This window comes from Stigmatopora argus, chromosome 11 (genome assembly GCF_051989625.1).
Source record: "Stigmatopora argus isolate UIUO_Sarg chromosome 11, RoL_Sarg_1.0, whole genome shotgun sequence".
Classification (NCBI taxonomy): domain Eukaryota; kingdom Metazoa; phylum Chordata; class Actinopteri; order Syngnathiformes; family Syngnathidae; genus Stigmatopora; species Stigmatopora argus.
Window position 1 is genome coordinate 13342382 of NC_135397.1, and position 26972 is coordinate 13369353.

Here is a 26972-nt window from a genome sequence, read left to right on the forward strand (position 1 = left end):
AATGTCCTCACAATAGAATAACGCACGACCACTTGCCAACGAGAAGTAGTCTTGAATGAGCTATCGCGGGAGCTAAAAGGCTAAGGAAGGAAAAAATGCAACAGCTCAGCCTACCCACGTATTGATTGTGGGTAATGAAGTTTTATTCTGAGAAAGGGTGCCATTGGCTATTGGTGTTGTGTGCACGAGTATACTTCTTTACCCAGAAAGCCCTCTTTTTGCCCGCGCATGCGCGTTGTGCGTTTTCTGGTCCATGCGTAGGAGAAACTTGTCTGAATAAATCGTTCAGTGCTCGTAGATATCTGTTATACACGAAAGAGATGCGGCAAAAAAAAGAGTGCGCTACAATGATAAACAGCCTATCATGTCATGGCCACCTGGCTTTCTCGCATCTCAAAATTTTTCTCGCATCTGGGGAGAATTATTTGATCGAAATTTTCATCGTATCTTGAGCATCTCGTAGGTAGAGCTGCTCGTAGGTCGAGGTACCACTGTACATTCCAGCGCCCTCTCTGTTTTATCCATGATTTGAAATGATTTTATAACGAGTATTCCTTAGTTCAGTATCAACACATTGTTTTAGTATACATTTGAAAAACATTTAGTTATTTTAAAAAAAGTCAGCCAGAAAGACCATACATTTAAGTAGTAGAATTTTTTTTTTCAGCAAGAGAGAAGTTCAGTAATGATTGACATTTTAGGCCGAAATTCTGGTTGGGTTCTGGTTCGGGTTCGGGCTGAAGAGCTTACCTCTAACACGGTGTGAAATGATGGGATACATATGAATTTGCTAGGAGTTGAATTACAACTATACTTTGCATGTTTTTTTATGCATATGCCCTATTTTTATCTGCACGCTCAAAAGTAAAACCGCATATTTTCCATTCACCTTTACGCCGGGGGCTTCTGTTAAAATTAACGAGTACATGATGCTGGTGCAAATGGAATTTTTCAAGATGGCCTCTGATTTCCGTGTTGACAACAGAGGAATGTTGGCCGGCCTACTGATACTGCTCTTATCAGTGAAGGACACACACACACACAGTAGGATTTAAGACACCAATTACAGGGGATTGTGTTGTTTCCCGCAGCTCGTAAAATAATCGATGAAATTACCAATTTGGAGAATTAACTTAAAATAGCACAAAGGATTTATGCCTTCCAACAACAAACACTCTGCGTCTGCAAGCATTCCATGATCTTCTGTACCGATCATCCTCAAGAGGGCCGTGGGACTGCCGAAGCCCCTCCCAGGTTACTGTAGGCAGTGGGCGGGATACACCCTGAACATCTTTAGTTTTCAATCAGCCTACCATACATGTTTTTGGAGGACAGTCTAAATCACGTGTCAAAGTGGTGGCCCGGGGGCCAAATCTGGCCCGCCGCATCATTTTGTGTGGCCCGGGAAAGTAAATCATGAGTGCCGACTTTCTGTTTTAGGATCAAATTAAAATGAAGAGTATAGATGTATATTAAATTTCCTGATTTCCCCCCATTTAAATCAATAATTGTAATTCTTTAATATTTTTTTCTGTTTTTAGTTCAAAAAACATTTTGTAAAATCTCAAAATATATTTAAAAAAAGCTAAAATGCACATTGTTTTAGATCTATAAAAAACTGAATATTCAGGGCTTTTAATCCAGTTCTTTTAATCCATTTATATAAAAAAAACATCTAAATATTATATTTAAAATGGTCCGGCCCACATGAAACCGAGTTGACGTTAATGTGGCCCGCGAACCAACCCGAGTCTGACACCCTTGGTCTCTAAATGTTTGCATGTTTTCTAGTATGCAGCTCTTAAGCGCCGCCCTAGTGGCTCCCTGGAGCGTTTTCAAAAATGTTTCAAAAATAAAAATGGGGGAGAGAAATATATTTTTAGTTTTAATGTGTTCTGCAGGAGAAAAAACATGACACAAACAATCTTAACGTATTCCAACGCTGTAAGGATGTAGAATAAGTATTAAATTGCAGCATTTCTGTCTATGAAGATTGGCGACACACGTTTCTGTCAGAAAGGTGGGATGCTAGGCAGGTGGCTGTTTTAAACAAATAGCCGACTGTGTGATGGGCCATGTGTTCCAAAAGGGGAAAATAACTGACGAAAACAGAACATTCAACGCTATGCGGACCAAATCATTTGCATTCATTGTCAATGTGGAAGGATTGCCTGAATGTTCGCTTTGTAGTGAGAAGTTGTCAAATGACAAAAAGAGTCATGTGTAAAGACATTTCCAGGTCAGTCATGCTACATTTTCAGCCGAGTAAGTAAAGAGAAAATGTGTGATTGCATTACTTCTGGAGAAATTACAGGAGCACAAAAATGCTGTTTATGGCCCTAAGTGGCATCCACTGTGTTGTAGCCATTTTCTAATTCTGCTGGTCTCTCTTCTCCCACAGATGTTCCTGACCGTTTACCTCAGTAACAATGATCAACATTTTACTGAGGTTCCCATTACTCCAGAAACGTTATGTCGGGATGTCGTGGACTTGTGCAAAGAGTCGGGGGAGTCTGACTGTCACCTGGCGGAAATGTGGCGCGGATCGGGTGAGTCACCCAGTTGCTTTTTTTGCTGTCAAGAAGAAAGAGGTATTTTATGAAAAAAGGAGCCCGAGTGGCAATTTCTTTTTACTCTCAAATGCAAATGAAATTCTTATTCTTTGCAACATTCTGGATCTCCCAAACCTTTCTTGCATCTTATCCATTTCAGAAAAGTGTTCTCATTCAGGGCTGAAGGAGGTAGTTGCGTCTGTGTTTCCAAGGCGACGTGGCACCAATTATGTTTAAGGACTCGTACAAGTAGTGTGAAGGGGGGCCAGCCATTTTGCATTCAGGCTATGTCTTTTTGACTGCAATGTGTTATGATGTGGAACTGCTCAAATCAATTAATTCCTGAAATGGTAATGAATCACTTGACCTGAAATTGGCAAGAGTCTTTGACGTAGCACCTGTCATATTCTCAGAGGTCATTTGAACCGTATGCTGGAGACAATGATTGCTTTGATTTTGTCACCATTTATTATTTCATTTCATTTGAAGCAACATTTACACTCGCTGACTTGGTTCTTGGAAGTGAGTTCAGTAAACCTTCATATTTCAGAGCGAGCCGTTGGGGACGGGGAGCGGATGCTGGATGTACTCCAAGGATGGAGACAACATGGGGCGGAGGTGCGATTCTTTCTGCGTCACAACCGAGCACCGAGTAGGGAATCGGGTAAGTGTTAAGCACCGCCCTCTGTATCTCATCTCATTTTATGAACCGCTCTACCCTCATTAGGGTCACGGGGGGTGCTGGAGCCTATCCCAGCTGACTTCAGGCCAGAGGCGGGGGACACCCTGAATCGGTGGCAAGCCGATTGCAGGGCACAAGGAGACGGACAACCATGCACACTCACACCCATAACTAGAGGCAATTTAGAGTGTCTAATCAACCTAGCATCCATGTTTTTGGAATGTGGGAGGAAACCGGAGTACCCGGAAGAAACCCACGCAGGCGCAGGGAGAACATGCAAACTCCACACAGGTGGACGTGATCTGGATTTGAACCCAGGACCTCGGAGATGTGAGGCCGACGTGTTAACCGGGCCGCCCCCCTCTCTATCTTACAGTAAAAAAAGTTGATTAGAAGAGTTATCTATGCTTTCTATTCCAAGTAGGAGAAATATAAACTGATTGCTAGTTTTGCAACCTCTTTCGATTAGAAGATATGTTTTACACATATCGCATTAAGTGGTAGAGTGAGTTGCAGTTGCGAGAAAAGCTACACACTCACAGTGGGTTTCGTACTTGACCTATAAACAAATCATTATTTTGGCATGCTTTCTCCTCTTGTTTATCTTATAGTTTGTAGGTCAAAATGGCAAAAATCTAATCCGCTAAGAAAAATATGTTGTCACAGTGTCTGCTCTGCTTAACATTTCACAAAGATATTTTGTCAAAGTGTCTGCGCTGCTTAACATTTCACAAAAACCAAAGTCTCTTCTTGGTTGGGAACTGATCTGTCAGTGCTACTAAAAAATGAAATAAGTTCGAAACTAGAATGCTCGTTAGGAAATGTAACAGCCAACCCCAGTCACCTTTTATAGCAAGATCTCATCTCATTTTCTGAACTGCTTTATCTTCACTAAGGTCGTGGGGGGTGCTGGAGCCTATCCCAGTTGATTTTGCACGGGACGCCCTGAATTGGTGGCCAGCCGATCGCAGGGCACAAGGACACAGACAAACAACCATCCATGCTCACACTCATACCTAGGGGCAATTTAGAGTGTCCAATCAGCCTACCATGCATGTCTTTGGAATGTGGGAGGAAACCGGAGTACGTGGAGAAAACCCACGCAGGCCTGGGGAGAACACGCAAACTCTACACAGGTGGATAGACCTGTATTTGAACCCAGGTCTCCCACTGCGAGGCCGATGCGCTAACGGTTAGCGCAGGGTTAGCTAACCGCTCAGCTGCCGGGCTGCCTTTTAGCAAGTTGTGAGGCCTAATATAGCATCAGGGGCTTGCAGTAAAATTGGCCTAAGTTCTTTAGCACTATGTTTTGGTGGTGTACGATCCTCTCAGGCAACGGTTGCGTAACTAAGCCCCCTTTGCCCCCTCATAGCATGAGTCTAGTCTAGAGATTAGACGCTTGTTTTCCCCTTCCTGTTATCTTAGTCCTTCTTATTTTTCCCACAGTTGGCTCACCTTTCCTCTTAATCACTGTCACCTCTTACCTATTCATCCAGCTTTAAAGCATTCTATTTTGTTTGCTATAGTATTTTTTTTATCTTGATTAAAGGCCCTCTGTCACAAGGAAAGGCTTTTCTTATAGAATCTCCACTGCAAGGCATAAAATGTTACCACCCAGTTCCAGGAGCCTGTAGCGCCCAGACCCCTCATGAGGCTAATGTGTACTTGCAAGACCCTCCCACCAGGCACTTGGTTATGTATGAAGTTAAATCCTGGGATTATTGCCAGTCACAAAGAATGCTGTTGTTTCTCAGAAGCAGAGGGCTCCCTCAGACAAGGCCGCTCTTTTTTATTGCTCCCCACTTGTCCGCATCTACTACTGCCTGTTAATGTGAACTATTGTAATTAGCATATTTGTTTTTTTTAAATAATGTCTGACCGAATCTTCTACCATGTTGCCTACTTAGGAGGGTCCAGAGGCTCCGAGTCAAAGAGAAATGGAGTGAAGGGACCCCCTGACAGAAGGATGGAGAATGGGGTGAGTTACTGAGAATCTTTTTAATTAAAGGTGCACTAGTAATAATTTTAATCCAAATAAACAATCATCGATTTCTAAAAAAACACTAACTTGCCGATTTTGGGTTTTTGCCGATACTTTTTTCCCCATAAATATCAAGATGCATCTCTAACATTAGACTAAATTTTATTTTATTGTAAAACATTGAACATAAACTTGTGAAATAAGAAAATTTCATTTTAATGCACAAGCAGTGGTTCTCTTAATATGTAATTGAAAATGATTAAACCTATTTCCAAATAACTTCATTCTAATTTTCGTGACCCAAAAAAAATGACAAATGTATTTTGCTTTACCGAAAGACAACCACAAGGTTTTATGGATCTTGATGAATACATAAATACAATACAGACAGAATTGCTAAATAACATCATGGCTTTGTCTTTTTCTACTTTTTGAATGCTAGAACAGGTTGAAATTGAGCCAAGTATGAGCTTTCACTAAAGGGGTATTATCTGATTGAATTCACGTACAAAGGAAATGCCAAAGTGATGATGAAGAGCAATAAAAAATTGACTGCTTCCTATATTTGTATATCAATGAGGCAGACGTTAGAGAAATGATGTTGGGGTTATTAAAGTGTGATTACATGCTTATATTTTGACCACAAATGTCAAATGCTAGTAGGCTAAAACGGCTAACTGTCTGAACTGTTATATTTTTCATGATCAGCCTAGCACAGTCCCCTAAAATTTCATTAAATCGACCAATTGATTGATCAGTGCACCTTCATTTTTATTTTTATTTTTTAAATTCAATAGCTGCCATTGACTATGCTAGACTTTAAATGCATTTTGGCTGCCTGTTTTTTTTAACAATCATCCGCTGTTGTCTATTGCCTTCAATACTGAAACATTGTCTCTCACTGAAGTAAAAATGTGTTATATGAAAGTAGAAAACAATGAACCTCAGTAGTGTCTATCCCTCATTAAAACTAAACTGGCTTCAAGAGCTGATTGGATCATTGATAGCTTTCTGTTCCGTTTGAAGCACATAATGTTAATGTGAAGTATGTGACCCACTCTCTAGTTCCTCTATACCATGCAATGAGGGAACTAATTCATCCTGGATATACATGCAAATCAAACAGCACCACATCTACAAAGACTCGCTTGTCCCTGGCACTTTACCTAATTCTAATTCAAATTGTAATTCTAAAATAAACCTTTCTTGTTATACATTCATACCAAAAGATTGAAGAACAAGAATGACAATTCTTTTCTGCTGATTTTGTCCAGAGGTCCACACCCAGGATGGACATGACTTTGTCCGAGCTCCAAGAGATGGCAGCCAGGCAGCAGCAGCAGATTGAATCCCAACAGCAACTTCTTGCTTCCAAGGTACAAACCCAGCATGTAAGAATGAAGATGAAAGTCCAGACTGGAGCTGGTAGAGATGATTGGATATGGAGGATGAAGAGCTTAAGTGCTGCTGGTGATAAAAGTAACAGTGAGTGGCTGGGAAAAAAGTGAGAGGAGATTAAAGGAGGCTTAAGAATGAAAAGGAAAAAAAGAAACTAAAATGATCATATGAAGATGAGTGAGTTATGGCAGACAGGTGGGAGGAATCCGTGCAGGTAAATTGTTTTAAGATTAGAGACGGTTGCCTCTTTTGCTTTCTCTTATGACACAAACCACTATAAAAAAAATAGTTAATTGCACATAAAATTAATATTTGTACCTTTCCAAATTTCTATCTTGGAAGGATACAGGGTAGGTCTTCCCTGATAAGTCAACAAATTGAGTATGAAATGAATTGAGAACTGTTTGGATAATCATGTGCTTGGAGACATTGGTCACTTAACAAATGCCCTAATCTTCTGTGAAACTATTGCCAGTACTGGTAGCCCTGGATGAAAGCAGAATGATTAACTTATGTACCATGTTTTCTGGACTATTAAGTCGCACTGTTTTGAGTTTGATTTGGCCTGTAAACATACACAAGGGCGACTCAGGGTGTTTACATGCTATGAAAGTTGCCGTTGTTGAGCTGTATTCGGGTAGTTTGCAAAAAAAAAAAAGGAATGTTACATTAGCACTACAAGACTGGGCTACGCTGCTGGCCACGAAGGTGGTTTTGATGACAAATAAGGGCACTAGTATACATTTCTTTTAAAGTAATACTAGATACTATGAATAGCCTCTTGTTTAGCAACCTCCAAAATGCGATTCTTAGTCCGCTTGGACCTATATAGGCTGACTTATACTCCAGAGTGACATATAATTGGGAAAATATGGTAATTATTATTTTTATTAATCATACAGTGATACCACGACTTCTGAAATGAATTAATTTCGTAAGTGGTGTCGTAACTTGGGTTGATCATACGTAGAGAGGGATTTTAAATGTCCTTCCAACCCATTCTAACATCCCTAATGCTATCCTTTAAAATCTTTAAAAAATTATAAAAGCATACCAAAACACAAAAAATGTAGAAAAAAAAGAAAAACTATAAATCCATTAAAATTAATAAGACATGCAAAGGCATTTTCAATTGGAGTGACTTGGCGCACGCATGGTGGAGAGCGGGGGAGATGGCAACCAACTGGCAGCTGAGTAAACATACATACACAGGCACGTAAACACAAACACTTTAAGTCATGTAATGTTTAGTTAAATATTGTTCCAACGATGATTGCCTTTTATGAATTCAGAATTTTCTGAAACCGCACAAAAGCATTCGTCATCACGACTTCAGAATTTTCTAAAACCGCACAAAAGCATTCGTCATCACGCTGGGCATTAGCAAGATTCATAAACACAATGGTAACACTTAATTTTTTTAATGGCTTTAATTTTTTTAATCTACCGCCAGCCCTTCCAATTAGACATTCAAACCATTTTGACTGGGAGAGGCAGACAGTGAATGATTGCTGTCAGCCCACCTAGCCAAAAGGGATTGGACATGTAGCGCCATCACTAGCATTGAAAAAGAGCATTCCCAGCCATTTATCCCATTTTAAATGAATTGGGCATCCAGTGTTGTCGAAGGCAGTCAATGAATTAAATAATTCATTACTTTTATTCATGGTAGTGATGGTTATTTGAATGTGTCTTGAGCAGTATATTACAGGTATGCTCCAACAAAATAGATTTTGAGTTCATTAATCCTTTGAGTTTTAAAACAAAAACACATAATACATCCATTACATCCATGACACAGAACCGGAATACATACATAAGATGCACAATATTATAAAACACAGTCAATTTTGGGGGAAAGTAAAGGATTTTAAGTATGACGCGTAGTCGAAATTCTACAGTCCAATGTATTCAAACCTGTGCTTAAACCAAGGAATGTGAGTAACTTGAAGTATGTTGATGTCGACAAACAGGAATTACCATCAACACACAAGGCCCCAAACTGTCGTAGAGCCTGTTCCCGTCACGTTTCATGTCAGATATGAACATCCCGTGGTGCTGGTAAAAATATCGTCTTATTTTGTGCTCACGCCAAGTATTATTACAGTTATCGGTAAACTATACTTGAAATTCAAATTGTGTTATTTTTTTATTTTACTTTTACAAGTCCAACAATGATTCGTGGCAAATATGTTGTCTTAGGCAGTCCAAAAAAATACTCTAACCCATGTCATAAAACCAGGCAGTCAACATTAGAACAGTGAAATGTTTTCCAAGGACACAATATTTATATTTCCGTTTACAGTCTTTTTCCAAATGTAGTCATGTTTGCTATACTTCTAATTGTAATTCAACTACAGGTGTTGAATCAGTTCTTGTGCTTTGCTCACCAGGAGCAGAGATTGCGCTACCTAAAGCAGCAGGAGCAGCGTCATCAGCAGCAGGTGTCTGAGCAAGAGAAGCTCCAGCGCCTTCGTGACAACATTGAGAACCAGGAGGGCCGACTCAAAAAGGTTCGAGCTCTCAAGGGCCAAGTGGAGCAGAAACGTCTCAGCAACGGCAAACTCGGTAATCCCCCGTAACCAGTGGACGTGTAACACTTTTGATGTTCCCTCATCCCCTCACTGACATCCTTTGGTCTGCAGTGGAGGAAATCGAGCAGATGAACAACCTCTTCCAGCAAAAGCAAAGAGAGCTAGTGATGGCGGCATCCAAAGTTGAGGAGCTCAGCCGACAGCTGGACTTGCTCAAAAGTGGAAAAGTGGACAACTTCCATGACAACCAGAGCTCCGTTGCTGAACTAGACCGCCTCTACAAGGAGCTCCAGGTATGCACTTGTGGGGGGAAAAAATAAATAAAATAAAAATGGAGGTTTGATTGCGATGTCCAATTTTCTCACATTGTAACCCCATGTGTTGTGCCAGTTGAGGAACAAGCTCAACCAAGACCAAAACTCCAAACTGCAACAGCAACGTGAAAACCTGAACAAGCGCAACATGGAGGCGGCTGCGATGGACAAGAGAATCAGCGAATTGCGCGATCGGCTGTGGAAGAAAAAGGCGGCACTGCAGCAGAAGGAGAACGTGCCCGTAAGAGTCACACACAACATGCAAAGCCAAGTTTTTACGTGCTCATGAGCTGATCACTTCTCAGAATGAGTTTAGAGCCCCCTAGTGGCATTTCTGTTTACCAATACGCCGTTCACCGAACGCTATTCAAATGCTGCACTAATATTATGGAGGATCAAATGGGGCAGAATGAAATCTCATCTCATATCATTTTCTAAACCACTTTATCCTCATGAGGGCCGCGGGGGGTGCTGGAGCCAATCCCAGCTGTCTCCGGGCCAGTGGCCGGGGACACCTTGAATCGATGGCCAGCCGATCGCAGGGCACAAGGAGACCGACCACCATGCACACTCACACCCATACCTAGGGGCAATTTAGAGTGTCCAATCAGCCTACCATGCATGTTTTTGGAATGTGGGAGGAAACCGGAGTACCCGGAGGAAACCCACGCAGGAGAACATGCAAACTCCACATAGGTGGACATGGATTTGAACCCAGGACCCCAGAGCTGTGGGTCCGGCGTGCTAACCACTTGCACCACCAGGCCGCCCAGAATGAAATATACATATACATATACATTTTTTAATAAATGCTTAATTGTGTCGTGCAATGGGAATTAAATAAATGTATCATTAAAAATATCAATGTTTAAAATCCCCGCTCAGTTAATCTAAAATGTATATAATTAAATCACTAATTATTTCATGGACACAAGTTGCAGGACTGAATTTATTTGGATGACTGTTTATAAATTCATAAAGTGCTGAAACATAAATGTCCATGGAGTAATTAAAAGTTAAAAATTGTGAAATGATAATGTTTTTACATGGAAAATGCGGTTAATTTAACTAATTAATGACTCATTCAATGACACTTTAGTTTATTTAATTGCCATATTAAATAATTAATGACACATTTAAGTATTTAAAGATTACTTAGTTAATGTTCTCCTATTTGGTCCTCCGTACTATGGCAGAACAGCTCATGACAAATTACAAGATGAAGATGGAACATAACTTTTCTTTCATAAGCAATTAAGCAAACACTACGTTTGCGCGGTGTTCTGCCCCAGCTGTCTATTGACTTCCAGTTGGAAGAATAGACCTGTAATAAGCAAGTGCCCTGCTGATGTTGCAGCCATGTCAGAGTTATCTTCTTGGGATTCTAGCAGTAAAAGGGCAAAATTCGCTGTTTTTCTTTAACCTCCTAAGACCCAGACTCTTGCAAGGCATGCATTTTTATTTCCTCTTTCATATTTAGGCTAATTGGGACCTGATGAGTGTAAAAACAAAGAATTATCTTTTTACATGATGTCTGGGTTTTTTGGGGGGGGGATGATGTCCACATCATAAGTGGACGCCAAGTCATAGGAGGTTAAAGGGCACACGACCATGTTTTCTCTTTCTCTTGCAAGATGTGGTGGAGAATTTAACATGTTGAAAACAGGGTCATCATCTTATAGTTTCAAATTTGAAAATACTATTACTATTACTATTTTTTTTTAAACAGAAAGTAAATGCTGTTTTTTTCACAAAATAATGGCTGGTTAGATAGTACTACGTTTTTGGCGCTTTCATTTTTTACAGTTATAATTTTTCAGATGATTATGAGAGTTATTTTACCAAACAGCCAGATCAGTCATCAAAGTATCAGGAAGGTTAATTACAGTTGCATCTCTAAAAATGTTAATAGGTTCGAGGGAAAAAAGTGACCCTCATAGATTTGTTGCATACAGTAATATTTTAAAGCTAGAATAAGTCATTGGCTGCCATTAATGGCAATAGATGCCCATTTCATTTGAAGTGGGAGGTTTGCCAGTGAAGTTGCTACAATCTCTCCCAGTTTAAATGGAATGGACATTTAATAGTGACAAACTTGTATTTACAGCAGAAGGATGCAAAGAACCACATGATTGAGATTTACATCAACATCACAGGATTTGTTTTAAAATCTCAAGCACCTGAATATTTTCTAAGAAATAATCAAAATATAGAATAACAGGGAATTCTCTTGCTTTCAAAAAGTATCCGTCAAATATAAGTTGCTATTTTTTGACAAGAAAATATGTTTAATTTTTTACATCAGTCTGTCCAAACTTGCACAAAGAAAGGGATGCAATGGGTGCAGGTTTTTGTTGTTGTTGTTGAGCCAATGAGGCTTCTTCTTAAAGCTCCTGATTGCAACCAACTATTTACACTTATAAGACACAAGTTTGGTGAAAACGTATATTTTTCATCGGCTGGAATGAAAACGTGTACTTACTGTGGCTGTTCAGGACATTGAGACAGGAGGTCCCAAAAAGGTTGTCGCGAGAAGTTAGCACATCCACCCTGCCCAGAATCACAATGAGCCAGGCTTTTTTCACACCCGCACAAAGACGCGCTCCATCCTGAACTGCTTTCTCCTCCAACTCAACAACACGAGTGTGACCGACATCTAACCACACATACACACATAAAATCCTCACTAAACGCTTGTGTTCCTCTGCGGGTCGTAGAGTTCACCACAATCTGAAAGTGGGGTCATACTTCATAGTATGTAGAAAGAGGGCCAATATTTGCTTTTATTTTGAACTGCTGTTCCATGTTTGTGCTTTTCCTTTCTCAAGAATGGCTATCCCAGTAAAGAGAGGGCTTCCAAAGACACACATCCTCAGGTAATCCACATTAGTGTAGGCACATCTTTTATGTATTTTCCTCAGTTTGATTTGGCACATCTTTTATTGGCTCTTAAAACATGATTTTGATAGGTGTACTGTCACTCCAGTTTTTCCAGGTGCTTTGCATGTTGGCATTCATTAAGAGTATAAGAAATGTTGTGTGTCCACACTTTGATGGTCTACTAATTCTCTTAAAAGTGGGTATCACTGTTGTCTAATTTATAGGCTGTTTTCTCAAATACAAATAAGATTTTCACAAATCATTTTAATATGAAATAAGGTTGAATCAAATCAGTTAGAACATAATTTGTACAATTATACATTGACCTGTGAATTCAAGTGATTTGTGACGAATCCGATCAGAGAAAATGAATTTAACTCCCTCAGAAAATGTCAAAACATTTTTCAAGGGCAGACAAAAACTTTTTATTGTTAGTCAATGAAAAATAGCGTACTGATGTTTAGAAATCTAATTGTGTAATAATACAAAGTTGATGTTTGCTATTTTACCACCCATGCATTGGTTATAAGCTTTGCAATGCATTTAATGTCAATGTCTGCATGTGCTAATCCTTTACTCAAAATATCTGAATTACTCTTTTGGGGTCTAAAACATTTTTGGGCAATTCTCTGCGTCATACAGGATGTCCAAACGCGTAATCAACATTCTGTTCCCCCCGCCCTCTATTTCCAGTTGCCTTCTGAGGGCCCAGCCACCCAACAACAGCCAGGTGGTCCATCTCGTGTGGCAGCGGTTGGACCATACATTCAGTTGTCCACGCTGCCTCGCGGTGGCTCGGGTAGACACGAACTGCTTGTGAAACCGGCCTACCCAGATGGCACCTCCACCTTGCCCACTCACGATCTGCATAACAAGCCTGCAATAGGTTAGTGAACCAGAACAAACCGCTACATCCAATGTCATTAATGTCTGGTACTGTCTTCCTTTTAACTCAACAGTTTTATTCCAAACTGATCATAATCAAGAGTTTGTCAACTATTTATAGGGCACTCGATTTACTTATTTGCTGTCATTGACAGACAATCCAGTTTTATTTGGAGACCTATTCCTCCCAGTCAAAATGAATTGGACCTCTAGCATAGTCAGGGGCAGTAAAAGATAAACACTCAGCAAATTCTCTATTTATATGAATTGGACATCAATTGTTGTCAATGGTGGGCAATGAGTAACTCTTATAATTAAAAAAAAGTTATATATAATTATATTACATTTGACTTTAAAAGATAATTAAATATTACGCGGTACAAACGGAAATACATCAAAGTTTAAACCGTTCCATTTAGCTACAAGGGAGGAGGATTCCCGTCAATGCATCCTTCCAACATGCAGACCCTCAATTGGGACACACCTACAATGTGATGTCCCATTTTGTAGACCCTGGCCAGGTCTTTAGAAGTTAAGGTTTTTTTTTTTTTTTCAAATTGCCCAAAGTTATAGTCACACTAAATGATAAGTAACACTCGGCCAATAAAGGGTTTAAGCAATTGGCCACACCTGGTATAAATTGGCTTCACGTGAAAGGTGTAAAATATTCTAGTACAGTGGTACCTCGTCATACGACCGTTCGTCATACGGAATGCTCGTCTTACGGGGGAAATTTCGATCGAATAATTCGCCCGTGATGCGGTCAAAGTTTCGTCATGCGACCAAGCCAGGTTGCCATGGCATTTTTTTTGGCATATCTTTCGTGTATAACAATATTTACGAGCACCGGATGAGCTATTCAGACCAGGAAACGCACAACGCGCATGCGCGGTGAAAAGAGGGCTTTCTGGGTAATGAAGTATACTCGTGCTCGCAAAAGTATCCCCGGCAGCAACTCTATCATAGGCGCCGTTCGATGGGACGCGAACACAGATGCTACAAGCTAAAAGGAGCCGCTAGCCAGCGCCCCTGTAGCTCCCATGAGAAATCCGACTCGGATCGCTGCCGCCTGTGCGACGAGGAAACAGAGTCGTCTGAACACTTATGGCTCCGCTGTCCGGCCTTAATGACCGAACGCTACCATCGCGGCTTGGGCAACTCCCTGGATGAACTTATCCGTGTTCCAGTGGCAGCCCTAGCGCTGCTGAGGGTAATCCTCAGGCGCCTGAGGTGAAAAAGAAGAAGAAGAAGAAGAAGATGAGCAGCGGGGCGATCGCTGATAAGACTGCTTGCTGCTCGTTGGCAAGTGGTCGTGCGTTCTCCGATTGTGAGGACATTTGTGTGCATCATTTTCGGAATATTTTGAAGGGAATAGTACGACAGCAAACAGCCCATCGATAGCGAACGTGAGGGTGGAGTGTTTGTTCTGTTTACGAGTGCGTTGTGTGGAGGGAAAAAAAAAACGAAGCCCCTCTCCCCTCGGCGAAATCCGGCCAATTTTAGTTAGATTAAACACTTTATTTCTATTAAACCACTCGTTATTTATTACTTTGTCAATATATGGCGAATTATAAGAAATAAAACATTTTTTTTCAATCCAATATCCTGTTTCTGGTGTTTTTTTCAGAGAGTTGGAACGAATTAAATTGTTTCCCATTCATTTCAATGGGAAACTTTACCTCGAGTTACGAGTAACTTGTCATACGAGCTCAGTCCCGGAACGGATTAAGCTCGTATCTCGAGGTACCACTGTATTTCATATATGCAATTTGCAAGTGAACTATTATAACGGAGAATTTTTTTAAGCAAATATATAATACCAATGTTTGGCAATTGTCAAGCGCACCACATGCCTAAAGCACATAAACACTGATACTTGTAGGTAAGGAGCAAATAAAATAGGCTCATATGTTTTTATAGTTTCTGTAGTTGTGCAATATGTCTCTGTATTTCTCTGTCTGAGCCTCAGATGAAGCCTACTTCACTTCCAAGATCTATTAAAGCATTGCTTATAAAATAGCCACGCATCTTACCACAGGTAGCCTATGCGGTACACATTTGACTGGCTAAAATATAGTACAGTTGTACCTCAACTTACGAAATTAATTGGTTCCAAGACTTTTTCCGTAACTTGTAAGTTTCGTAAGTAGAGTTGTACTTTATATGTAAATTCTCTAATTCGTTCCACGGTCCTCACACAACTACCAACTAGACCAGGGGTGGGGGACCTATGGCTTGGGAGCCATATGTGGCTCTTTCCATGGGTGCATATGGCTCTCCACTAACCTGTGAGGTAAAATATGGAAATCACTGGTGAGAGAGCTGAGTCCCGAACGCACTAATAGGAGCGTCACTGTGGCGTTGACAGTACCTCTACCACCACTTTAATCATAATTTGGTGTTTCATTACTCTTCTGCATGCATGATGTCATTGATAATGATTTATTAGAAACAGTATTACAATGTTGTCAAAAGAATTCAGACTTTTTGTACTTTAAAAGTGGTGAAATGACCAAAAAAAGACAAATTTTCTTGTATTTTTACTTTTCAATTCTGATAATGGCTCTCAAGAAATAACATTAGAAAATATGATTTTTTTAATGGCTCTCTCTGTCAAAAAGGTTCCCGACCCCTGAACTAGACCCTTTAAAATTGGTCAAAGTGTCCCAATTTTCTATGAAAGATGTGAGGAAACGCAAAAATGAGAGAAAATTATAAGGAAATGATTTATTAATGTCTTAAAATAATTTTTTAGTTTTTAATCGCCTAATACGGGAAAATCAAAATACATTAATGGATAAGGAAATGCATTTACTTTTTGGGGGATTTCGTAACTTGGATCTTTTTCGTATCTCGAGTCACTCATTTGTATATTAAAAAAAAAATTGTAACCTGAAACTTTCATACCTAGAGGCATTCGTAAGTAGAGTTGTGACTGTACTGGAATTATAAATGTCTGATAACAGGCCTCCTGCCCACTTCTGGGAAAAATTGACTTTTCCCCCACTGTTCTCCATTGAAAGAATGAAAATCTGTGTCTTTTCACTATACTATTATAAATAAGATTTTACTGGGAGGCACATGGTCATGTTCATCTCTTCAGAGCCCTTCTGCAACTAGTCAGCAATTTAGGGAGAGTAAGACCACTTTTTAACATTTGACAAGACTGCACTGCCTCCAGCAGGAGCAGAAAGGTGTGACACGCCAACTACTCGCGACGTCACGCTGAGCGCCGAAGGTAGCATGTTGACCTCCTGGTTTGCCCTTTTCGTTCTGTAGCTACCTCAGCTGTCCAATTTCTTCACTTTTTTTGCAGTGAATGCCAGTCCCATGTCTGCTGTGTTAAATGGAGTAATTAGAAAATTATATATAATTTGCTGAGATTTTCTTGCTCAGTCATTTGAAGGCTAAAATGAATTGTCTTTGACAGTTATTTACATGCCTTAATATTTTCAAACTGGAAAGAGTCTACATAGGCGTGAATCCAAAGTAGCCATTTTGTTTGCATGTCTTGAAAAACCTCAGTTTGAAAATATGTTTCTGGAATTTTGTGGAGTATTTCAGGCCATACTGTTTTTTTTTTCCTTTTTGTTTTTATCCATTGAAATCCCTCTTCTTCAGAAGCCACAATCTTGCTTGAGCCACTCAAAGAGCTTCGGGCCAAGCGAAAAGGTATAACCAAGTGCTATTGCCAGTTTGCCTGATTTTTTAAATTAATTTTATTTATTTATTTTTGTGATCTTGATTTCCTACTTACTACTACTTAGGTGGATTTTTTTGTGGATCTAATTATTCACAGTTGAAGGTGTATTGTGTGAGCTCTCAGATTGTATTACTGGATATTTAGATTTTCTTTTATTTGTCATCTCTCCTTCAGGGAACCATTCATCTAAAGTGGAGTTCAATGGTCATGGTCCAGCTTCTTCAACACTTCCACGCATGACATCTCATCTCTCACACAAAGACCAAGGTAACAAAAATATCTACTTGGATGATATAGGAAGGCACTGCTAAATGATTTTAAAAGAATGACTATTGAACCAATACTCAATTAGGTGACAGTGAGCCCAAGAGGGACAAGAAGGTGCGTCCATTCTCCATGTTTGAGCCAACTGAAGTTCCCGCAGCTTCACTTCGTAAAAACCAGAGCAGTGACGACTTGGTCAGGGATGCTCAGGTGAGAAGCCAAGCCAAAATTGTAAAGTTGATGTCTGTTTAACGTTCTTGTTCTCTTAGTCTGCGCCGAAGGTTGTGGTCAAGGTCCCACCGCCAGTTCCCACCAAACCAAAAGGCCCAAATATCATCCCATACGGCAAAGCTGGCCTCAACACGGGCACCTTCCCCAAAACTAAGCCCCACAGCAGCCATCCCCAAACGGGCCACAGCCACACCATTCTCCCCGCCTCCCAGAGTCAGACACTCCCCCTGCCCCCAAAGCAGGACCCTCCGCCTGCAGCCACCGTGCGACCTTTCACCCCCGAGCTGCCTTCTTCCAAGCCACAGAGCCTCGCTGGCAGCTCCATCTACTCCATGTATACTCAACAAGCCGGTATCCAGGGAGCTCTCAATAGATCTCAAGGCCGCCCCAACGGCTTTGTCAGTGGTAAGCATGTCGCAATTCGTTCATTCAGTGCCTGCGATAGCTATCTAATCCGTTTAAACTGGGAGGCTCCTAGCCACCCAGTTCAAATGCATTGGATGTCTCAGGGTTCTACATGAACTTTTTAAGCCACCTGCCCATAAGGCAGGTTACCCATCTATCTTATCCTACCCGAGGTGGCAATTCACCTGCCCTAATTCTAATGTTTGCTAAATCACCATACAAAATGAAGCAACACGTGGTTTAAGTACTTTTTTAAGCACCAACAAACAAAAAACATCAATGATACGCACCGGCCTGCATAAAAAAACAACTACAGTGATCCCTCGATTATCCCGGCTTTACTATATCGCGTTTTTTTTCTGGATGATTTTTTTTTTGTTAATTACATTTTTTTTGTAAGTTCATAAAAATGTGAAAATCCACGCTGAAACTCACAAGCGGAAGCCACTCCCCTGTCCTCTGCTTGCTACTATAACTCAGCACTGAAGTAAAAAATATACATATATTATTTATTTTTTAAATAAGGGTGACCCTACTTTGCGGTTTTTCATTTATCGCGGCCATCTCTGGTCTACATTAACCGCGATAATCGAGGGATTACTGTAATATTTGTTGCAAAATGGCGGCACCCTTAAGAAAACGTAGACAAATGTTTCACACGAGCAGCCATCTGCGCAGAAGACGAAAATAGGTCACTATGCCGCACCCATGGCAGAAAATAAAACGGACAAAGCGATTGTGATTCTCCTCATTTATTTTTCATCACATAATCAAAACGTTACCTGCCCTTTCAAGCAGCTGTCAGAACGTAATTAGCTGCCCGAAAAGAGTATACTTGGCTGCCCCGGGCAATTGGGCAGTCATTAATGTCGAGCCCTGCGTCTATTGTCATCAAGGGTGCTAAAAGGTCAGAATTGGAGGACCTTTTACGCCAAACCTTCCAAGTTTTAAATAATCCACAAACTAAAACATGCAGCCTAGTAACTTGTCCGCAGCCCAAATCTATGAAAAGAGTATTTGAAAAAAAAAATGTTATGTTTAAAGTACCCACTAAAATAACATTGTTTATCTTGTCCCATGCTCTTATTCACCAAATTTAATCTATAAATATAACTTACTACATTTAAAGATATTTATTTACGTTTGCATGATTTATTTAGTTGCTCTGTCTTATAACCATGAGAACATTTGTTTCAATAAACATTTAAAATATTAAGATTAAAATATTAATATTATTCAACCACACACTTGACACTTTTTACCACAACCCTTTTAGAATGTTCGAAGATGAAACCAGTGAATTGCAGATGATGATAAGTCTAGTGGCTAGATTTATCATCATCCATTTTACAAAAGAATAGGTTGACCAAATCTCTCCTATGTTTTTTTAAATAAAATAATTGAATTTTTCACTGTAGCTCATATGTAACTGTTAAGCTTATGGCCAAACGCCATACAGCTAGGCTCTCCTGCCTTTGATCATTTATTTGTTTCAATAGTTTTGAAGGCCTTAAATTCTGGACTGACCCAAAACGCAGCCATTCAATCCCAAATAAACATGTTTTCGTCCCATTTGTAGTGTATGGAAAGCCTGTGATTCCCAACGGAGGCCCTCAGCAGGTGGAGAACCCTTACCTGGAACGTCGCTCCCCAGCATCGGAATATGAGGTGGATCATAACGGAGCCAACCACACGGGTCCGAGCCCGGCCGACAGCGCCCAACCGGAGACGGAGCGCATCCCTCGTCCCCTCAGCCCTACCAAGCTGCTGCCTTTCATCTCCAACCCTTACCGTCACCAGAGCGACGGTGACCTGGAAGCCCTCAGGAAGAAGCTCTACAATGCCCCCAGGCCCTTAAAGAAGCGCAGCTCCATCACAGAGCCGGAAGGACCCGCTGGGCCCAACATTCAGAAGCTCCTCTACCAGAAAACCACCCTGGCCGCCATGGAGACCACTACCATCACGCCAACCACTCCCACTTTTCCCAGTGATGCAGAGAAAGGGTCTGACCTACCTGTGGGTGGAAACCTTGCAGGCCCTGTAAGCAGCGATGGGGATCACTTGTCAGATGCCGGAAATCAGAGCACCCAATTCCAAAGTGGCAACATTCACATTCCGGCCCCTTCCGAACAAACCCGACTGCCGTCTGTCCTCCTTGAAGCTGAAGACATTGTTCCTCCGCCACCCCCGTCACATCCGGCCCCTCGTCCCGAAGACATACTCTTCCCGCCACCACCCCCCTCTCTTCTGGAGGATCCTGTCCCTAATCTGCCCCCTCCACCTCCAGAGGGCTTCCTGGAAGAGTTCCCACCTTACCCTCCCCCACCATATCCCAGTGGAGGAGAGCAGGACAGCCTCGGGGAGGACACCTTCAATATGAAAGCTCCTGAGGTCACCGGTCAGGTGGCGCTCCCACCGGTAAGAAAAAACATGCTGAATGACAAAGTCAGTGTCATTGATGGCAATACACGTTGCACAGACTTTTGCTCTCGATGCCAAACTTTCTCGCTAGCATTACTACGTCTCTTTGTTTGCAAAACATTTTTGCGCTTACGATTTTTGAAACAAACGTCACGGGTGGGCACGATTTATGGGAACTGCATCCTAATTGGTCAAGTGTAATATAGTTATATAATATAGTAAAATGACGATACCTGTACTAAAATAAAAAAGAAATCACTTCACTTACCTACTACAGACGCTCCCCTACTTACGAACATTCAACTTACGAACAACGGTACATACGAACATGTCTGCAAATTGCGTTTAAGTCCAAAAATGTTCGCAAGTCCAATTTTGTATTTCGCGTCTTTTTCGGAGTAGTACTTCTTTCCGCCGCTAATACCGACGCCTGGCGCTGTGAGAGCTCAGCTCACCCAGCATCTACCTTCTTCGTGGCAATGCGGAAGTGCGTGAATGTATCTCCAGTGTGCAAAGAACCTTTTTCATTTGTATCATTAAATATCTCATGCATCCAATATTGAATATGGTTGGTAAAAAGCTAAAGGCTTCTATTGAGGGAGTTGCAAGGAATAGGCAAGCCATTTCATTTGAAACGAGTGGCAATAATAACGAAGCTTGATGCGCGTCAGAAAGTGGTGAGCGTTGCACATTCAGTACCATTTATAAACAGAAAGATCGAGCAGCAGGACCCAAATATTGAACGTTGCACAAAGTTTGCAAATCAATTGAATGATGCCATACAGTGCTACTGCATCATTTATGATGAAAAAAAGAAGAAAGCTGTGCAATCGTCATTAGGTCGCTTCTTTTGGCCAGTTTCTAATACATAAATCTATCTCTCTCTCTACAGTACTGTACATATTCTCTCCATTTTATTAAATGTTTTTTTTTTCAGTACAAACCAATGCGTGTTACTTATACAAGCCTTAAACATACAAATGCACTTATATAAACCTTCAATATACTTATATAGGCCTTAAACATAAATTATAATACAAAATATAGCACTAAATCAACTTACAAACAAATTCAACTTATGAACAATCGCTCGGAACCAATTGCGTTCGTAAGTTGAGGAGTGTCTGTATATTCATTTAAGTTAGCTGTCCATAAAACTAAACATTGCGTTTCTTGCGCAGCTTTCCTTCAAATTCTGCTTCCTAAGAAAAGTATGTTTTGCCCCAAAAGTTGATTATTCAATTAAGCGCAACTAATATGATCAAGTTAAAAATACTCAAACTCTTTTAATGATAAAAACTTGAAAATGTTAAAGATTTGAAGCAAGCACTTTTTTGCGAGATTTTTTTTTAAACTTGTTCCACAAGATTTGTTGAGTCAACAATCCAAACCTAGGTCGCTGTTACATAATTAGATAATCCCCATTAGGCACTGCTATTGTTTCTCTGTAAAAAATTTCATTATTCTACTGCGACTAAGTCGACATTGATCCTGCGTTCCTTTCACATTTCCTCATTGCTCTTTAGTCACTAAGACACACTGTGTTAAAAATAAATGCCAGTTTACACTTAGTTGTGATCCACCATCAGAGGAGGATTTGTGCAGGTTTTTCCCTAAAATGCCAGTCAATTAGAGAAGAATGTTGTGGCCTATTTATTGAAACCCCTCCTTCTGTTCTTTGTCAGGCTAATCGGGTTACATAATGCGCAGTTTATAGTGGTGAAGTACTTTCTTACATCTCAGTTTAGTAAAAAATAATCACATCTCAGTCGAAGGCGTACACGTTGGAGAACAAGGTTGTCAAGCAAAGCTCACTTTTACGGTTTTGTCTCGGAAGGGCAAGAGAACCAACCTTCGGAAGGTGGGCTCGGAGCGTATCGACCACAACATGCGAGTCAAATTCAACCCGCTGGCGCTGCTGCTCGACTCATCTCTGGAGGGAGAGTATGACCTGGTGCAGAGAATTATTTACGAGGTAAAGGCGCAAATCAGAAATGGTTACTTTTTTCCGTTTTGGATTCATTCATTTATCAATTTTCCGTGAAATTTCAGGTAGACGATCCCAGCCTGCCCAACGACGAAGGCATCACTGCGCTCCACAACGCCGTGTGCGCAGGACATACGGAGATTGTGAAGTTTCTGGTGCAGTACGGTGTCAACGTCAATGCCGCCGACAGCGACGGCTGGTGAGTTGGAAGTTTTAGGACGCCGGAATCGAGGACAAAGCGCAGTGTCAATGGTTTTTGTGGCATTTCTCCTTCTCGCTTTTCCTCAGGACACCGCTTCACTGCGCTGCCTCCTGCAACAACGTTCAGGTTTGCAAGTTCCTGGTGGAGTCAGCCGCGGCTGTCTTCAACACAACGTACAGCGACATGCAGACGGCAGCCGACAAGTGCGAGGAAATGGAGGAAGGCTACACTCAGTGCTCGCAGTTCCTCTACGGTGAGTTGGAAGAATATATTCAGAATTTAGATTGCTTTGTCAAGTGCTTCATTTTTCACGTGTCCTTGCTTGCCCAGGCGTCCAAGAGAAGATGGGCATCATGAATAGGGGCGTGGTTTACGCCCTGTGGGACTTTACGGGAGACAATCCCGACGAGCTGTCCTTCCGCGAGGGCGACTGCATGACGGTCATCCGTAGGGAGGATGAAAACGAGGTTGACTGGTGGTGGGCGCGCCTTGGAGACCACGAGGGCTACATTCCTCGGAATCTTCTCGGGGTAAGACATCAATTCAGCTCCAGTAGCCAGTTTTTTTAGCAATATCGATTTTATTACACGGAGTCCTCGACCTAAAACCTTTTGACTTTACGGCCCCGTCACCTTGTCTGTCTTTAAATCCACTGCACCATAGTTTCTGCTTAGCTAGTGCATATTGCTTGTCTGTGTTTTTTAGTGTTTGCCTTTTTCGCCCTCTCGTTTTCCACATTATAACCCCAAAAGAATAACAATTACCATTGAAACAGCTTAACATCATTAAAAAAACAGAGAAAGAAAAGGGATACCGACCGGTGTATACCAAAATGAAACAATCACATAAAACCCCCTTCTCTTCGTGAAATGCAATTTTGTGATAACACAGATCGTTACGTCCCTGACTGGCAAAGTCAAACAACTTTAACAATCAGTTCACGTAACGTAAAAGTAAGGACAATAATGTCACAAATCAGGTAGCTCCGTCCATGGTGCAATCTTGACGTGTTCAGTGCTCTGTTTTGGGGTGTCCCTAAACGCATGTGTCTGACTGGCGTGAGAGAGTGAGGGGTGGGCAAGTTGGCGTAGGGCACATGTCAAAGTGGCGGCCCGGGGGCCAAATGTGGCCCGCCGCATCATTTTGTGAGGCCCGGGAAAGTAAATCATGAGTGCCAACTTTCTGTTTTAGGATCAAATTAAAATGAAGAGTATAGATGTATATTAAATTTCCTGATTTTCCCCCTTTTAAATCAATAATTGTCATTTTTTAATAGTTTAAAAAATCATTTTGTAAAATCTAAAAATAAATATAAAAAGCTAAAATAAACATTATTTTAGATCTATAAAAAAACTGAATATTCAGGGCTTTTAATCCAGTTCTTTTAATACATTTATAAAAAAAAATCTAAATATTATATCTAAAATGGCCCGGCCCACATGAAATCGAACCAACCTGAATCTGACACCCTTGGCGTAGGGCTATTGCTTCCAATAGCCATGTTCCATGCTTTCAGTTACAAATAAACCATCCACTTGCCATCAATAATGCTAAAAGTACAACATCTTGTTATCTTTTTTGTTTGTTTTAATGTATTTTATTTTTCGTATTTTTACGTAAATTTAGACTTTAACTATAAAATCAAATTTATGATTAAATCAGTCTTAAGTTGCCAGTGTAGGAACGAAATTCAGTCGGAACTCGAGGACTCCCTGGAAAACACAAAACAAACAAAAAAACCAAAGCAGTTTGCTCATTGCCTACCATTGACAATAATAGGCGCTCAATCTATCTGAACCGGGAAGATTGGCGGGGAATAAAGTAAGGTTAATTCGCTCTTAGACCTTCCACTTCAGGTGGTTTTGATGTCTATCGACAAATTTTATGTTCATACCAGAAGGGTGAAAGAACCCACTGGGTTGGTTGCATTATTGTCAATGGCAATGACGGAGTTAATATTTAGTTTTTAACACTAAGTTGTTTTTTTCCCTTTGCCATTTGCAGTTGTACCCAAGAATAAAGCCACGACAGAGAAGCCTCGCTTAAGGACTCCTGCGCATTTCAACATGCACACTGACACATACACACTACTTGCATATAGTCATCGTAGTCCTTGGATTTTGGTGTCAAATTTCAGAATCCCAGACTGAAGGAGTCACAGGAGGGTAAAAGCAGCACACATTCAAAAGTTAATAGGACTAATTCAATTCATCTGGAAAATCTGCTGTCCAAATTGACACCAAGGCAAAATTTCTCATACTTTTTGCGAGTAGTGTTTATACACACACACTGGTTGAAACCACCCAGGAAGAGAAGGAAGCTGCTGCAATAAAAAAAAAAACACTAAAGCAGAGGTGGGGATGCAACAATGGAATTCAAAATTTCTCGATTTGTTTTTTTTAACCTGTTTGCTATTGTTGATAAATGTAGTGAGGCCCTGAATGGACCTTTTCACCACAGTTTTCCCACCCCTCAACTCAATGAAGGATCCACTGAAGAACACTTTGTGGCACACCTGTGGCACTTTTCTCTTATGCTAATGGAATTTTTGTCCCAGTTACACTATATTATTATTATTTTTTTAAATCACTACGCCAGACTTAAGCGACCGGAACTGGTTGTAAATGGAACTCTCAGTATTTAACATTTTTACATAGCTGTTAGCAACAACACGCAATTACATCATCAAAAAGGCTCGATTACTGTGACAATCTATGTCAGATGCTTGTTACTTTTTGACTTTGCCTCTTTTTTATATCTCAAAAAGAAATTAATCAAAACAGCATACTGGCACATGAACCTTAATCTGTAAATGTGATTTATTGTCAAACTAGTTATTTGACACCGCAGTGGTAAATAATGACCTCCAGATTCTAATCTGGTTATGTAGGAAGAAAAAAGGAGTGCACTACCAATAAACTAGATAACTCATAGGCTGCCAGTTTTTTTATTTTCATTTTGAATCACTAGCCTCCCATATAATACTGACATTGTGCAGATATATTTATTTTTGTTACCACGTTCCTGTATGCTGTTTTAAGAAATATAGCCTCAGATGTACTGTAGCATTTTCAACATTTATAATAAAAATAATTTGTACCACCTCTTATTTTTTTTTCCTTTCATCCAATAGCCTCACATGTACATTATGGATCCTCTGCATAAATGAGAAGATTATTTAAGTTTGGTCATTTTTTATCAGCATCAATGCGTTAATGATCTTTTGACAAATTCACAGCATCTCATGCTTTTGTGTGTAATTTGCCCATATACAATGAAAGGGCAATAAGAATCATTGGCTTGATGTCGTTTTATGAGGGCCTGCAGGCAGACTATTAATGCAAGGTAAAGTCCAATCTATAGTTAAGGTCCTGCCTCCCTCTCGAAAGTTCGATTAGAGGTCAGCACCTTCCGGGCTTTCTCATTAAATTGGTAGAAAGTCACAGTGATTTGAATGTGCTACATCAGCAAAGCAGTATTTCTTGAATCGGCAAGAGAACTACAGGTGGAATGCGCTTCAGTTGGCTTTTCAATGTAAAAAGAATTTCAAAAGTTGGGTTGAAAGGCACTGCACAAGCACATCTAGGACACCAAATATGGTGTGTATTTTATTCATGTTTTTTTTAATGAACCATTTCATGGCTTTGATCAAATTAATCAACAACCACGTATATTAGTATTTTTGGTGTATCTTGTCAATCCTTGTACAGTTGTTGTGTATGGTTGAAAGACCCTTTATCATTTAGTCCATTTGACTTGGCCATTTAGGGTCTGTTGACACCACTGGAAATCTGTGTCAAGTTAGTTGTGTCTGCAGTACGTGGATGTCTACATTAACCTATATTCTTGCCACTGCAACCAAGAATATTGCCGAATATGGGCTTAAATAAAGTTCTAATCTAATCTAGAGCAGCAAAGGAAAACGTTGCTATAATGGATGTAAGAAAGTTTGAGAAAAGTATTTGTCACTACATACTGGTATTTATTAGCTCCAGGTCATAGGTGGTAAGAAAACAAGGCTTACTGCTACCCATACTTTTGTTTTGAAATGCCACATTGGATTTTCATGAGTATTTTTTAATGTTTTGCATGTTCTTGTGTCCCCCAAAAATGTAATTTAATTCATATTTCAAAAAAAAAAAAAAATATTGATTTTTTTTTTCAAATGGCGTAAATGACTATCAGATTAGCCATTTCAGAGTAGTACTTTTGTTTTGAAATGCCAGATCATTTTTATACTGAAGTACTTCAGTTCAAGTTCTGGGGTTATCCAGTGACCCCCTGAAATGGGGTTAAACCAATGTGCCATGGGTTTTAATTGCCTGTTTTTTGTTAATTATTCCGATTTAAAGGTTTAAACTTAAACTAATTAAAAAATATTGGGGGAAAAGCACCCGTTTCTTTCTACAATCTTAATGTGAATCGTTGAATTTAATGCTTTTTATTGTCATACAAGTATAATGAGATTTAAAGCTTCACTATGAAATGCACAAATAACAACAACAAATAAACAGACAAAGAAATAATCAATAA

The 26972-nt window shown here is 40.3% G+C and overlaps 1 protein-coding gene across 3 annotated transcripts in view; it reads left to right on the plus strand.

The window, feature by feature from the left end:
* LOC144084529 (apoptosis-stimulating of p53 protein 2-like) overlaps positions 1-25543 on the plus strand; it is a 36681-nt gene extending 11138 nt beyond the window's left edge. For 2 of the 3 annotated variants that reach the window (XM_077613056.1, XM_077613057.1), the window contains 19 exons: positions 2402-2549; positions 3103-3216; positions 5142-5212; positions 6490-6591; positions 9007-9181; positions 9259-9440; positions 9538-9702; positions 12290-12337; positions 13035-13227; positions 16848-16898; positions 17104-17196; positions 17282-17403; positions 17463-17829; positions 19409-20247; positions 22088-22225; positions 22303-22436; positions 22526-22692; positions 22770-22969; positions 24444-25543. In XM_077613056.1, coding sequence (XP_077469182.1) covers positions 2402-2549; positions 3103-3216; positions 5142-5212; positions 6490-6591; positions 9007-9181; positions 9259-9440; positions 9538-9702; positions 12290-12337; positions 13035-13227; positions 16848-16898; positions 17104-17196; positions 17282-17403; positions 17463-17829; positions 19409-20247; positions 22088-22225; positions 22303-22436; positions 22526-22692; positions 22770-22969; positions 24444-24485 — 3351 coding nt within the window. In that variant the 3' untranslated portion in view covers positions 24486-25543. The remainder of the gene's footprint in view (positions 1-2401; positions 2550-3102; positions 3217-5141; positions 5213-6489; positions 6592-9006; positions 9182-9258; positions 9441-9537; positions 9703-12289; positions 12338-13034; positions 13228-16847; positions 16899-17103; positions 17197-17281; positions 17404-17462; positions 17830-19408; positions 20248-22087; positions 22226-22302; positions 22437-22525; positions 22693-22769; positions 22970-24443) is intronic. The other variant, XM_077613058.1, reaches the window with a different exon arrangement.
* Positions 25544-26972: the final 1429 nt, after the last annotated feature.